The sequence below is a fragment of the Pan paniscus genome, chromosome 20 (genome assembly GCF_029289425.2).
Source record: "Pan paniscus chromosome 20, NHGRI_mPanPan1-v2.0_pri, whole genome shotgun sequence".
Taxonomy (NCBI): Eukaryota; Metazoa; Chordata; class Mammalia; order Primates; family Hominidae; genus Pan; species Pan paniscus.
In genome coordinates, this window is record NC_073269.2 from 46,835,904 (window position 1) to 46,851,111 (window position 15,208).

General features: G+C 53.5%; 1 protein-coding gene across 2 annotated transcripts; it reads left to right on the forward strand.

Moving 5' to 3' along the window:
• The first annotated feature begins 231 nt into the window (after positions 1-231).
• On the forward strand, positions 232-14,818 carry SHKBP1 (SH3KBP1 binding protein 1). Of its 2 annotated transcripts, none has more exons than XM_003812481.5 (18): positions 232-375; positions 618-671; positions 783-828; positions 944-1,017; positions 1,533-1,591; positions 1,841-1,921; positions 3,697-3,858; positions 3,939-4,029; positions 4,119-4,309; positions 5,726-5,841; positions 6,767-6,854; positions 6,970-7,086; positions 10,158-10,328; positions 12,008-12,163; positions 12,466-12,562; positions 13,665-13,843; positions 14,151-14,274; positions 14,397-14,818. In XM_003812481.5, the coding sequence occupies exons 1-18, from the start codon at positions 290-292 to the stop codon at positions 14,626-14,628; spliced, it is 2,124 nt and encodes a 707-aa protein (XP_003812529.1). In that variant the 5' UTR covers positions 232-289; the 3' UTR covers positions 14,629-14,818. The 2 variants fall into 2 exon arrangements, with proteins under 2 accessions (XP_003812529.1, XP_054959147.1); XM_055103172.2 differs by having other exon boundaries at positions 14,154-14,274.
• Positions 14,819-15,208: the final 390 nt, after the last annotated feature.

Consider the following 15,208-nt stretch of genomic DNA (forward strand, 5'->3'; position numbering starts at 1 on the left):
ACTTAATTTCGGGGTCTAAACACACGCCCCTTGACGAGAACCTAGAGGGATGGAGAATATTTCGTTATGCTTCGTAATAAACTTCCCCAAAGGAGACTCCGGGTCCGCCCCGTCAAGTTCAGGAAAGGCGGACCCCTTTAAGGAGGCGGAAAAGTTAACCGCGATGGGCAGGCGCTCTGTCCAATCGCTAGTGACGCCTGGAGTCTCTGGCCCAATGAGCAGCCTATGCAGGCGGGGTCCGGGTGCACACCCGGAAGTGGGTGCGGGCCAGCCGGCTCGCCCGGGGGCCATGGCAGCAGCGGCTACTGCTGCCGAGGGGGTCCCGAGTCGGGGGCCTCCCGGGGAAGTCATTCATCTGAATGTGGGAGGCAAGAGGTGAGTGTGGGAGACTCCTGAGGTCCCATCCTCGGGGGCGGGAAGCGGGGTGGGAGTATCCGCCTCTCCTGGGGGAATCCCTGTCCATCAAGGGTTGCTCCGCCCCCCCCTTTGGAGGCGCGAGATTCTGGAAAAACGCCGGGGGAGGGGGAAGGGGAGGGAACCCTGGATCCTGCGGGAGGGGGACGCATTCCTCACCCGCTCCTCTTCATCTCTTGCGTCCGTTTACCTTCCCCGCCCAGATTCAGTACCTCTCGCCAGACTCTCACCTGGATCCCAGACTCCTTCTTCTCCAGGTGATCGGGAGAGCGAGTTTGGGGCGAGGGTAGGAGGGATGGAGAGGGCGTGGGAGACCTAATATCCACTCCCCCGGCCCGTGACGCCTGCTCGGTGTCCCTTCCCTGCAGTCTTCTGAGCGGACGCATCTCGACGCTGAAAGATGAGACCGGAGCAGTGAGTCGGACAAGAGCTGAAATGGGATGGGGGGGAGGGGTTGGTAGGAAGAGGGGCAGGACCCCACTCAGTCCTGCCTTTTACCCCATCCATCCTCTGCCCCCCTTTCCCGCAGATCTTCATCGACAGGGACCCTACAGTCTTCGCCCCCATCCTCAACTTCCTGCGCACCAAAGAGTTGGATCCCAGGTTGGCATGGAAAAAGGGGAGGGAGTCCCTCACTGTCTTCACCCCCTGAGGAGTTCTTTCACTTCCTCTGAATGTCCACGTGAGCTCCATTCTATTAGAATTCTCATTCAGAACCTTGATCACAGGCCGGGCGCGCCGGGATTGCTCACGCCTGTAATCCCAACACTTTGGGAGGCCGAGGTGGGAGGATCACTTGAGCCCAGGATTTGGAGACTAGCCTGGGCAACATAGCGAGACCCCTTCTCTAAAAAAGCAAACAGGCAAAACTTCATGAGAATCTTGATCGTGTTAAAATTTTATGTCCTTCGATTTCTCCCTACACACACACACACACACACACACACACACACACACTCAACATTTCCTCCACCCATATCATCACTCCTTAGCATCTTTATTCCATCAAAACTTTCTACCCCTTGACATTCTCTGTGCAGTTTTGAAAATTACCCTCTCAGCATTCTCTGTTCACCCCCACACCTAGACCCTGACCTCTAGTCAATTCTACTACCCAGGGGTGTCCACGGTTCCAGCCTCCTCCATGAAGCCCAGTTCTATGGGCTCACTCCTCTGGGTAAGTGGGAGCCCCCAGCTATCATCCTCATTGTATAGAAAACCAACTCTGTGATGCTACCTGCCCCTCTTCCCCTTCTCTCCTGAAAGAGGGCTGGGGTAGAGGTGGGAGGACTGGTTATGGCCCTGGCCGGGTCTGTATTCGTACTGGGAGGAGTATTGGTACTCTGTGTAGAAAGAAATGGGGAGGGGGAAATGGGGTGGCCTCAGCATCTCCCTAAGTCCCAGCCTTTAAGTCCTCCTGTTGCAGTTCGTCGCCTGCAGCTTCGAGAGGAGTTGGATCGATCTTCTTGTGGAAACGTCCTCTTCAATGGTTACCTGCCACCACCAGGTAGGCACTCCCAATGGAATGGAGGGGCGCGGAGGTGGGCTAAAGACTACATTTCCCATTAGGCTGCAGCTCTCGGGTGCCTGTGCTGTGAGTCCTGAGATACAGTGGGAGGTGTAGTTCCCTATCAGATGCTTGGGCTGATGCTTGGAAAGGAAGTTGGAAACAGCATTTCCCATGAGGCAATGGGCCAGCTAACTCTTGAGGCTCAGAAGGATGTCTTGGAGCCCCATGGGAGTTGTAGTCCAGGTTTGGTTTCTTTGTAGGGGGGCTTTGGAAGACCTGGGATTCTTCGCATGGAGGGGAGAAATATTAATAGGAAGTTATTGACAGTAATGCCCATGATAGCCAGCCCACTGGCCATGGAAGGTATGCCCCAGTGGTTATTGGAACTAGGCTTTTCTGATTGGTAGAAGGAACAGAGTAGGGAAATTTCATCTACAGCTTTATTCCCCTAACTGCAGTCAGCACCTGCTACCTTCATGAAAGTTGCCAGATATAAAGACCTGTAGTAGTACTTTTCCAACTTAGTTTTATCCTGTTTTCCAAAAAACAATCATTTATTTATTTAATTAATTTTATGAGACAGGGTCTGGCTTTGTCACCCAGGCTGGAGTGCAGTGGTGCGATCTTGGCTCACTGCAACCTCTGCCTCTCAGATTCAAGCCATCCTTCCACCTCAGCTCTGCCACTGAATAGCTGAGACTACAAGCACTCGCCACCATGCCCGGCTAATTAAAAAAATAATAATCATTTTAAATGCAAGCTTTATATTATAAATACAAAGTAAACATGAAAATAAAACCCAAACATAGCAGTGTTATTAAACTCTGGCCTGTAGCAGTGGCTCACACCTGTAATCCTAGCAGTTTGGAGGCCGAGACAGGTGGATTACTTGAGACCTGGAGTTTGAGACCAGCCCAGGTGACACAGCAAGACCTCATCTCTGCTAAAAATAAAAAAAAATTAGCCAGGTGTGGTGGTATGCACCTGTGGTCCCAGCTACTTAGGATGCTGGAGTGCGAGGATCGCTTGAGCCCAGGAGGTCAAGGCTGCAGTGAACTATGATCACGCATTACACCCCAGCCTGGGTGACAGAGCGAGATGCTGTCTCAAAACAAAACAAAACGAAAAACAACTCTGGCTAGATGCTATTGCTTGCCAAGGGTGCAGTCTTCCATTTATTAAAAGTGAAAATTAGGGCCAGGCACATTGGCTCATGCCTGTAATCCCAGCACTTTGGGAGGCTGAGGTGGGTGGATCACCTGAGGTCAGGAGTTCAAGACCAGCCTGGCCAACATGGTGAAACCTTATCTCTGCCAAAAATATAAAAGATTAGCCATGTGTCGTGGTGGGTGCTTGTAATCTCAGCTACTTGGGAGGCTGAGGCAGGAGAATCACTTGAACCCAGGAGGCAGAGGTTGCAGTGAGCCAAGATTGCGCCATTGCACTCCAGCCTGTGCAACGAGCGAAACTCCAACTCAAAAAAAAAAAAACCAAAAAAAAAACTGGAAAATTAGGTAATACTGCAGATTCATTAATATCACAGCAGCACTAAACTCAGTCTCCCTCTGTGCTGGGCTCAAGGGAACTGAAAGGGAAGTAACTTGCTATGTGGTTCAGTGTCATTTCATGCTGTGTCACTGCACCACTTAAAATCTTCACCCGGAGACTATGTCCCACACATGGGGAAATCAATCACCGTCATATTTTAAGTGCTTGCTGTGTGACAGCCACGATTACAATGACTGTTACTCTACCTCTTATTCTCACTGTAGTGTTCCCAGTGAAGCGGCGGAACCGGCACAGCCTAGTGGGGCCTCAGCAGCTAGGAGGACGGCCAGCCCCTGTCCGACGGAGCAACACGATGCCCCCCAACCTTGGCAATGCAGGGCTGCTGGGCCGAATGCTGGATGAGAAAACCCCTCCCTCACCCTCAGGTACGTTTCTATCTCGTGGAAGGTTGGGGCAGCTGTGGGGTCCCTGTGACCCTCTTCTGATCCCTACTCTTCCCCTCAAGGACAACCTGAGGAGCCGGGGATGGTGCGCCTGGTGTGTGGACACCATAACTGGATCGCTGTGGCCTATACCCAGTTTCTAGTCTGCTACAGGTGCTTGGGGAGGGAGTGGCAGGAGGTCCCAGCCCTGTTGATGAGAAGGGCATGCGGTGAGGGTTGGTGATGTCCCCTCGATCCTACAGGTTGAAGGAAGCCTCTGGCTGGCAGCTGGTGTTTTCCAGCCCCCGCCTGGACTGGCCCATCGAACGACTGGCGCTCACAGCCCGGGTGCATGGTGGGGCTTTGGGTGAACATGACAAGATGGTGGCAGCAGCCACCGGCAGCGAGATCCTGCTATGGGCTCTGCAGGCGGAAGGCGGTGGCTCCGAGATAGGTATGACCCCAAGCCTTTTCCAGAACCCTCTGTCCTTTAAATTCTATGGCCTGTTAAAGTGACCCACCCCATAAAATCCTCAAACCCATAAGAATTCTCTGCTCTATTAGATCTGTTTGTGTCATTAGAATGCTCCAGCCCTTCAGAATTCTGTATCCTGTTAGAATTCCCTGGCTTCCTAGAAAAATCCACCCACATACAATTCTCCCTCCATCAGAATTCCCTGCCCTGTTAGATCTCTTGGTTTTGTTAGAATGTGCTATTCTGTGTGGCCATGAGAAATGTCTGACTTGGCCCGGTGCGGTGGCTCATGCTTGTAATCCCAGCCCTTTGGGAGGCTGAGGCGGGCAGATCACTTGAGGTCAGGAGTTTGAGACCCCCTTGGCCAACAGGGTGAAACCCCGTCTTTACTTCAAAAATACAAAAAAATTAGCTGGGTGTGGTGGCACGTGCCTGTAATCCCAGCTACTCAGGAGTTTAAGGCAGGAGAATCACTGGAACCTGGGAGGCAGATGTTGCAGTGAGCTGAGATCGCACCACTGCATTCCAGCCTGAGCGACAGAGTGGACAGAGTGAGACACCATCTCAAAAAAAAAAAAAAAAAAAAAAAAAGAAATCTCTGACTTATGGCTGGGCACAGTAACTCACACCTGTAGTTCCAGCACTTTGGGAGGCCATGGCAGGAGAATTGCTTGAGGCCAGGAGTTCGAGGCTGCCGTGAGCTATGTAAGCCATGATTGCACCACTGCACTCCAGCCTGGACAACAGAGCAAGACCCTGTCTCAAAGCCACAACAACAAATCTCGGACTTACTAATCTGTCCCCAAATAAATCTCAGCCCTCGTAAGAATCCCCTGCCACCAGTGGAGGTTTTTTTTGCCTTATTGCAAAGCTCAGTGCTGTTAGAATTCCAGACCGCTTTAGAATCCCATACCCCATCAGAAATCTTCTGGCCCATTTTATCTTCTCTAATTCCTGCTGGAATCTTCACTTTTTTTTTTTTTGAAATGGAGTCATTCTCTGTTGCCCAGATTGGAGTACAGTGGTATGATCTCGGCTCACTGCAACCTCTGCCTCCTGGGGTCACACAATTCTCCTTCCTCAACCTCCCAAGTAGCTGGGACTACAGGTGTGTGCTACCACACTCAGCTAATTTTTATATTTTTTAGTAGAGATGGAGTTTCATCATGTTGACCAGGCTGGTCTCAAACTCCTGGCCTCAAATGATCCACCCACCTGAGCCTCTCAAAGTGTTGGGATTACAGGTGTGAGCCACCGTGCCCAGCCCCTGATGGAATCTTCTATCCTTCAAGGATTCTGTGGTCCCACTGAATCCTCTGGTCCTTGGAGTTCTTCCTCCCACCTCTCCTCCTCCATGAGGCAGGGTTCCAGCTGAGCCCTTTTTGCCCACTGCAGGGGTCTTTCATCTGGGGGTGCCTGTGGAGGCCTTGTTCTTCGTCGGGAACCAGCTCATTGCTACAAGCCACACGGGGCGCATCGGGGTGTGGAATGCCGTCACCAAGCACTGGCAGGTCAGAGTTCTGGCCAGCCTGGCTGCCCCCTTCCCAGTTTTCCAGACTGTACAGACCGAGGAAGGGGTTCACGTCTGCCCCCACCCCCACCCCCTAAGCCTGGAGGAAGCCAGAGAACCAGCAGCTGGCCAGAGCCTGGGGATGTCTGTGATAAAGGCCTAAGGAGCATCAGGGAAGCCTTCCTGGAGGAGGTGCTGCAGAGCCCACATGAAGCATGAATGGGTTTGAAAAGCAGGAGGGAGGATTGTCTTGGGACTGGGTGAGAGAACAGGTTAAGGGGGATGCTGTAGAAGACAAGAACTGGCTTGGCTCGGTGGCTCACACTTGTAATCCCAGCACTTTGGGAGGCTGAGGTGGGAGGATGGCTTTGGGAGAAAGACAGACAGAGGCAGAGAAAGAGACAGAGAGGCAGAAAACCAGGCAAATAGAAAATCAGAAGGAGGTGACAGAGAAGGGTAGACAGAGTCAAACCAGACTGAACCACTGTGGCAGATGGGGGAACTCAGAGAGATAAATGGAGATGAATTAGAGTCATGTCAGAAGTACATAGTGGAGGCCGGGTGCAGTGACTCCCGCCCGTAATCCCAGCACTTTGGGAGGCCGAGGCAAGAGGATGGCTTGAGCCCAGGAGTTTGACGCCAGCCTGGGAAACATAATAAGACTCTGTCTCTACAAAAAATTTAAAAAATTAAAACTTTAAAAAGTACAGAGTCCAGGAGAGGCCAAGAGTCAGACAGACAGAGGCATCAAAGGGAGGAAGGGAGGGAACAAGACAGGGACAAAGGTAGGCCTGGGGTGGACGGGGCTGGGGAGCAGTGGGTGGGTTCTGGAGGTGGAGGAGAGGGCCCATCCTCTGTGAGGGGTCACCACGGAAGCAAAGGAATGGAAGGGCTCCCGGCTACAGCCTGTCCTGCCCCACCCCCAGGTCCAGGAGGTGCAGCCCATCACCAGTTATGACGCGGCAGGCTCCTTCCTCCTCCTGGGCTGCAACAACGGCTCCATTTACTACGTGGGTGAGCAGCAGCCTGTGTCCCGGGTGCCCGAGACCCTCCCCTGGGAGAGGGGAAGGGAGGGAGAGAGGCTGGGGCACCTGGAACAAACCCGCTCCACCCTCCCTGCCCACCCCAGATGTGCAGAAGTTCCCCTTGCGCATGAAAGACAACGACCTCCTTGTCAGCGAGCTCTATCGGGACCCAGCGGAGGATGGGGTCACCGCCCTCAGTGTCTACCTCACCCCCAAGACCAGTAAGCTATGACCCGGCTTCCCCTGCTGCTGTCACCTGCCAGCCCCAGCCCCAGCCTGCAGCTGTCCCCCAACTTGTGTAGCATGACCCAGGGGGGTTTATCGAGGGGCGGCAGATTCAACTCTCTCTCATTTTTTTTTCTGAGACAGAGTCTCATTCTGTTGCCCAGGCTGGAGTGCAGTGGTGCAATCTTGGCTCACTGCAACCTCCACCTCCTGAGTTCAAGCGATTCTCCTGCCTCAGCCTCCCAAGTAGCTAGGATTACAGGCGCCCACTGCCACGCCTGGCTAATTTTTGTAGTTTTAGTAGAGATGGGGTTTCACCATGTTGGCCAGGCTGGTCTTGAACTCCTGACCTCAGATGATCCTCCCACCTCAGCCCCTCAAAGTACTGGGATTACAGACGTGAGCCACTGCGCCCAGCCAGATTCAACTCTCATCCAGTCATTCAACAAATATTTACTGAGTATCCCTGTATATAAGCACCGTTCTAGGTGCTAGATGGTGGCCAGCCTCTCCACTAGGGGCAGAATGGACCATTAGGAGTTAATCTTTGTGTTTCTTTCCCATCTTTGTGATTAAGGCATGATGTTCACATGTTCATAAAACAACACAGATGCAGGTTTTACAGCAGATGAAGCTGAGTTCTCTTACTTGAGACAGTTTTTTGTTTTGTTTTCTTGACATCAAATGCAGAATGGGTTAATTTTTGAGACGTAATTCTCATACCATAAAATTTCCCATTTGAACGTGCACAATTCAGCGGATTTTAGTATATTCACAAGGTTGTACAACTATCACCATGAACAAATTCCAGAGTATGTTCATCACCCCCGTAAGAAACCCCCTGATCTTTAGCAGTAACTCCACATTTCTCACTTCTGATACCCTCTAGAAATCACTAATATGCTTTCTCTTTTTGTTTGAGACAAGGTCTCGCTCTGCTGCCCAGGCTGGAGTGCAGTGGCATGATCTCAGCTCACTGCAATCTCTGCCTCTTGGGTTCAAGCGATTCTCATGCCTCAGCTTCCTGAGTAGGGGAGGATTACAGGTGTGCATCACCATGCCTGGCTAATTTTTCTACTTTAAGTAGAGACTGGGTTACGCCACGTTGGCCAGGCTCAATATGCTTCCTATACCTATGGATTTGCTTGTTCTGGACAATTCCTGTAAATGGGATCATACATTATATGGTCTTTTGTGTCTGCATTTTTCACTTAGCATATTTTTTTAAATGGTTAGTGTTTTCTGGGTCTTAAGATATCCTTACCTATTCTAGGTTACAAAGATCTTCTCCTGAATTTCTTCTAGAAGATTTACAGTTTTAGTTTTTACATGGAAGTCTGTTCTATCAGAAATTAAATTTTATGTATGGTGTGAGGCAGAGATTATTCTTTTTTTAAAAAAAATATAGACAGGGTCTTGCTCTGTTGCCCAGGCTAGAGTGCAGTGGCATGATATCAGTTCTCTGCAACCTCCGCCACTCGGGCTCAAGCGATTCTTCTACCTCAACCTCCTGAACAGCGGAACCACAGGCATGCATCACCACACCTGTCTAATTTTTGTATTTTTTTGTAGAGACAGGGTTTTGCCATGTTGCCCAGGCTACTCTTGAACTCCTGGGCTCAAGTGATTCTCACACTTTGGCCTCCAAAGTGCTAGAAATACAGACTTGAGTCACTGTGCTTGGCCATAGCTGCTGCTGCTGCTTTTCTTTTTTTTTTAAAGCAGAAATAAGTTAATAATACACCTAACTTCATGACACATTATCACCTTTCTTCTTTGTAAGGCCCTTTTCTTATTTCTTTTTTTTCTTTCTTTCTTTCTTTCTTTCTTTCTTTTTTTTTTTTTTTGTCTTTTCCTGAGACAGAGTATCGCTCTGTCATTCAACCCAGGCTGGAGTGCAATGGTGCAATCTCAGCTCACTACAACCTCTGCCTCCTGGGTTCAAGCAATTCTCCAGACTCAGCCTCCCAAGTAGCTGGGATTACGAGTGCCTGCCACCATGCCCAGCTAATTTTTTTGTTTTTAGTAGAGGCAGGGTTTTGCCACGTTGGCTAAGCAAGTCTTGAACTCTTGGGATTCTCCTCTCGTCGTCTCCCAAAGTGCTGGAATTACAGGCATGGGCTGCTGCACCCGGCCTCTTTCTTATTTCACTTACTTACTCATTTCTTCCTCATCTCCCTTCCCGCCACATGCCACTATTATGTCATTTTTGTTTGTTTTTTGAGACAGTCTCGCTTCGTCACCTAGGCTGGAGTGCAGTGGCGCAATCATAGCTTACTGCAGCCTCACCCCCTGGGCTCAAGTGATCCTCCTACTTCAGCCTCTTGAGTAGCTGGGATCATAGGTGAATGCCATCACACCCAACTAGTTTTTTAAAAATCTTTTGTAGAGATGAGGGTCTCACTATGTTGCCCAGGCTGGCCTCAAACGCCTGGCCTCAAGCAATCTTCCTGCCTCGGCCTCTGTTCTCTGTTTTACTTTCTCTTTCCTCTCTTATTTGCTGTTTCACTGTTACAATTTCTGTCTCTGGGCCTCTCCTCCTCTGACCTGTGCCTTTGTCTCCCTGTTCCTCCATTTCCCGCATCTCATCACCATCTTTTTGTGTCCTTCCCTCTCTCCTTGCTTTCTGACTGTGTCTCTGTTCTGTGTCTCTTTCTTTCTTTCTTTCTTTCTTTTTTTTGAGACAGAGTCACATTCTGTCATGCAGGCTGGAGTGCAGTGGCGTGGTCTTGGCTCATTGCAACCTCTGCCTCCTGGGTTCAAGCAATTCTCATGCCTCAGCCTCCTGAGTAGCTGGGATTACAGGTGCGCACCACCACCACCAGCTAATTTTTGTATTTTTAGTAGAGACGGTTTCAGCACGTTGGCCAGGCTGGTCTTGAACACCTGACCTCAAGCGATCCACCCACCTCAGCTTCCCAAAGTGATGGGATTACGGCGTGAGCCACCGTGCCCGGCCTCTCCTTGCTTTCTGACTGTGTCTCTGTTCTGTGCCTGTTTCTTTCTCCCTGCCCTGGTTTCTGTCTCTGTGGCCCAGGCCCTCTCCTCATCCTTGGCCCCTCACCAGGTGACAGTGGGAACTGGATCGAGATCGCCTATGGCACCAGCTCAGGGGGCGTGCGGGTCATCGTGCAGCACCCGGAGACTGTGGGCTCGGGGCCTCAGCTCTTCCAGACCTTCACTGTGCACCGCAGCCCCGTCACCAAGATCATGCTGTCGGAGAAGCACCTCATCTCAGGTGAGCCTCTGTGGGGTGCTCCAGTGCTGGGAGAGACAGCTCAGATGGGAGTGTGGAGACAGGAGGATGAGAATTTCCACTGGGGAGGGACATTGTGTAGGAAGAGAGCTCTGGCGGAGAGGATTGACCTGGGATGGGACTGTAATTGCAGAAGTGAGAGAATACCATAGGGGATCAGTCTGGGGAAGAGTGAATCTGTGTGTGTTTGGGAATCCATCAATTCAGCAACGATTTACGGGGCACCCACCATGTGCCAGGCATAGGGGATACAGTGATGAACAAGACAGGCCAAGTCCCTGCCCTCTTGGAGCTGACATTCTAGCAGGGATGGCAGACAATAAATCTATAAAAATGGACATCAATGGCCAGGTGCGGTGGCTCACACCTATAATCCCAGCACTTTGGGAGGCCAAGGCGGGTAGATTACTTGAGGTCAGGAGTTCGAGACCAGCCTGGCCAACATGGTGAAACCCCACCTCTACCAAAAATATAAAAAATTAGCCAGGTATGGTGGCGCGTGCCTGTAATCCCCGCTACTCGGGAGGCCGAGGGAGGAGAATTGCTTGAACCTGGGAGGTGGAGATTGCAGAGAGCCAAGATCATGCTACTGCACTCCAGCCTGGGCAACAGAGCGAGACTCCATCTCAAAAATAAATAGATAAAAATGCAAATCAGGCTGGGCACTGTGGCTCATGCCTATAATCCCAGCACTTTGGGAGGCCAAGGTGGGAGGATTGCTTGAGGCTAGGAGTGTGAGACCAACCTGGACAACAAAGTGAGACATTGTTTCTACAAAAAATTTTTTAAAAATTAGCCAAGTATGGTGGCATGCACCTGTGGTCCCAGCTTCTTGGGAGGCTGAGGTGGAGGGATCACTTGAGCCCAAGAGTCAGGGGCTGCAATCGGCTATGATTGCACCCCTGCACTCCAGCCCAGGCAACAAAGCAAGACTCTATGTCATAAAATATTAATAAAATAATCTAAATCAACACCAGGCAATGATAAGGGCTATGAATAAACATGAAGCTGTGTGTGGCTAGAGAGTGTCAAGTCGCTGGAGAGGGGTCGTTCAGGGAAGGCCTGAGGAAGGACCTTTGAGCAGAAATAACGGAATGAGCAGTGCAGATTGGTAGGGACAAGCATTCAGGCCGAGGGAACAGGCATTGCAAAGGCTCTGAGGTGAGAGGATGCCTGAGGAAGTGCAGGGAGCCACTTGTGCCTGGAACAGAGTAAATGAGGGGGAGAATGGGAGGAGATGAGGGTATGGAGGTGACAAGGGCAGGAGCCACAGAGGGCTCCGAGCAGGGGAGGGACATGACTAGCTTCAGGTGTTCACAGGCTCCACCTGGCTGCCCGTGGGAGCACACTACTGGGATAGGACAGGAGCAGGGACCTCTGGGAGGGGCGTGCTGATACGGTCCAGGCAGGTGACGAAATGGACCAGGACCAGTGTGGGGCAGAGGATAGGGCAAGGTGAGATCAGGCTCTGGAACAGTTTTGGAGGCAGAGGCAACAGGGTTTTTAACATTTGGAATTCTGGGGAGGAAAGGATTCTCTGAAAGGGAAGAACTCAGCAAGGGCTGACCCTCCTGAAACGGGGCTGTCCTGAGGCTCTGGACGGGCAGGCAGCATTGATGCCTGCACCAGGCCTGACTTCCTGCTCTCCTTGTGCCCCTCAGTCTGTGCCGACAACAACCACGTGCGGACATGGTCTGTGACTCGCTTCCGCGGCATGATTTCCACCCAGCCCGGCTCCACCCCACTCGCTTCCTTTAAGATCCTGGCTCTGGAGTCGGCAGATGGGCATGGCGGCTGCAGTGCTGGCAATGACATTGGTGCCTACTGGCTCCTGGCCTTCCCACCCCACTGACCCCCTTACCTGACCCCTGTTGACCTCCGCTGATTCCCACTTGCGGCCACCTGACCCAGGAGCCTGCAACGATTGGGGTGTCCTGATCCTTGAGGCACCTGAACTCCACTGACTGCCGCAACCCCCCAGCCCTCTCTGGCCCTGCCCAACTCTAACAGCCTGGGGATGGGACTGGGGTCTTGGGGTGGTGGGTTTCATCAGTGGGGAAGGAAGTCTGAGGCTGAGGGAATCCCAGCTGGCCCTGACCCCTGCCCCTGCCTGGCCCAGGCCCCTACGGTGAGCGGGACGACCAGCAAGTGTTCATCCAGAAGGTGGTGCCCAGCGCCAGCCAGCTCTTTGTGCGTCTCTCATCTACTGGGCAGCGGTGAGGACAGTCCTGTCCAACAGGGAGGGAGGACAGTCCTGTCCAACAGGGAGGGAGGTCAGGGGAGAAGGCAAGATGCTAGCCAGATCACTGAGGCCAGAAAGGGGTCCCAGCCAAGGAGCATTGAAGGAGCAAAGGCTGGGAGGGAGGACAGGCCTGGTAGGTTTGTCTTCTGGTATCAAAGGTGTGACAGGTGTTGGTGGGAGTGACCTGGCGCAGTGCCAGCCCAGTGCAGGCAGGGCCAGGTTGAAGGCACAGGGGGTGGGGTCAGGGTGGGATGGGGGCCCAGGGGGAGGGGTCGGGGTGGGATGGGGGGCCCAGGGGGAGAGGTCGGGGTGGGATGGGGGGCCCAGGGGGAGAGGTCGGGGTGGGATGGGGGGACCAGGGGGAGGGGTTGGGGTGGGATAGGGGGACCAGGGGCCGGGGTCGGGATGGGATGGAGGAGACCCAGGGAGCTGTAGGAGCCTTGCTTCAGCTGGGAAAGGGGCCTCGGAGGATGTTCTGGATGAAGAGACTCTGAGCAGAGACCTAGAGGACAAGTAGGAAGGAACAGAAGAAAGAAGGGAGGGGAAGGGGGCCCCAGCCTGAGGGAACTGTATGTGCAGAGGCTGAGAAGGGCCAAATAGGGTCACATGGGAAGGACACGTGGGCTCCTGGGCTGGAGCACAGAACAGGAGGTGAGGATGGGATGCAGATGCGGGCGGGCCTTGTCAGGCTGTGGAAGGGCTGAGGCTTTGTCCCGTGTGTGGAGCTGTGGCCACTGCACGGGGGATGAAAGGAGGCTTGATGGGAGGCCAGGAGCCCAGGGAGGAGGCCAGGAGGCTGATAGGAGGTGGGGGAGCAGCTGGGACGGGCCTCGGGTCTTCCCTGCAGTGGGAGCAGGGAAGAGCAGAAGCTCTGGGAGACTCCCTGGGTGTTTGGGGCTGGGGTGTCCAAGAGCTGCTGGACCCTTGGGACTGGAACTCAAGAGAAAAGCAGGCTAGGGATGGATAAAGATTGGGATGGCCCCTGGAGAGGCAGGAACTGCAGCCACAGTGGTGGGGACTGGGACTAGGAAGGGTGAGAAAGCGAGGGTGACCACCTCCCCCACTGCACCCCCCAGGGTGTGCTCCGTGCGCTCCGTGGACGGCTCACCCACGACGGCCTTCACAGTGCTGGAGTGCGAGGGCTCCCGGCGGCTCGGCTCTCGGCCCCGGCGCTACCTGCTCACCGGCCAGGCCAACGGCAGCTTGGCCATGTGGGACCTAACCACCGCCATGGACGGCCTCGGCCAGGCCCCTGGTACTCCCTGCCCCACCCCAATCCCGTCCCAAGCCCCACAGCCTCACCCAGAACCACTCTCCACAGCCAACTTCTTGATCTCTCTCCCAGGCCCTTGCCCTCTGACCCCTTTTCCTTTGACCCCCTCTCTGCTCCCCATCCCTTCCTGCCCTTGTTTTTCAACCCCTGTCTCAGCCTCTGGCCCCCATGCGTTGATCTCTGCTTCCTCTCTCCTGTCCTGACCCTCGGTGCTTGCACTGCAATGCAACCCAGGCCCTTGCCCTATAACCCCTGTCTTGCCCCCTGACCCTGCTTCCGTGCCCCCCAGCAGGTGGCCTGACGGAGCAAGAGCTGATGGAACAGCTGGAACACTGCGAGCTGGCCCCGCCAGCTCCCTCAGCTCCCTCATGGGGCTGTCTCCCCAGCCCCTCACCCCGCATCTCCCTCACCAGGTAGCCACAACTCCACTTCCCCTTCTGTGCAATGAGGGGAGAGGGGACAGCGTGGTGTTCCCGGGGACAGAGTGGCCCAGCTGCCCCGTGATGACGTGCACTTACTGTCCTTACTTCCTCAGCCTCCACTCAGCCTCCAGCAACACCTCCTTGTCTGGCCACCGTGGGAGCCCAAGCCCCCCGCAGGCTGAGGCCCGGCGCCGTGGTGGGGGCAGCTTTGTGGAACGCTGCCAGGAACTGGTGCGGAGTGGGCCAGACCTCCGACGGCCACCCACACCAGCCCCTTGGCCCTCCAGCGGTCTCAGCACTCCCCTCACACCTCCCAAGATGAAGCTCAATGAAACTTCCTTTTGAACAACGCAACTGCCATGATGCCTTGGGATGCCCTGGTCCTGGGGGACTCAGGTGCCTCCCTGATTCCTGTGGGAACCCCGGGTTCAGGGCCAGGGCCTCCTTGGAATAAATGGTTATTGTTACTAGGTCCCCACCTTCCCTCTTTTCTGGAAGCCAAAGTCACCGTCCCCAATAAAGTCCTCACTGCCAACATCTTGCTTATTCTTAGCAGGTTTGGGACTCCCCAGGAAAGGGGTGGGGAAGATGTGGGACCCAACCCGATATATGCAAAATCAGGAACATCTACCTCTCTTGTTTAAGCAAAGGGAGGCCAGGCATGGTGGCTCACACCTATAATCCTGGCACTTTGGGAGGCCAGTTTGCTTGTGCTCAGGAGTTTCAGACTAGCCTGGGCAACATAACAAAACCCCATTTCTACAAAAAAATACAAAAATTAAGCAGGCATGGTGGTGCATGCCTGTGGTCCCAGCTTCTTGGGAGGCTGAGGTGGGAGGATCACTTGAGCCTAGGAGGCCAAGGCTACAGTGAGCCATGATCACACCACTGTACTCCAGCCTGAGTGACAGAGTGAGATCCTGTC

Excerpts from the sequence above, each read along its gene's own strand:
- SHKBP1 (XM_003812481.5), top strand. The coding sequence starts at position 290 with ATGGCAGCAGCGGCTACTGCTGCCGAGGGGGTCCCGAGTCGGGGGCCT. Across the intron at positions 376-617 it reads CTGAATGTGGGAGGCAAGAG|ATTCAGTACCTCTCGCCAGA; the intron begins GTGAGTGTGGGA and ends TTCCCCGCCCAG. Across the intron at positions 12,563-13,664 it reads CTCTCATCTACTGGGCAGCG|GGTGTGCTCCGTGCGCTCCG; the intron begins GTGAGGACAGTC and ends TGCACCCCCCAG.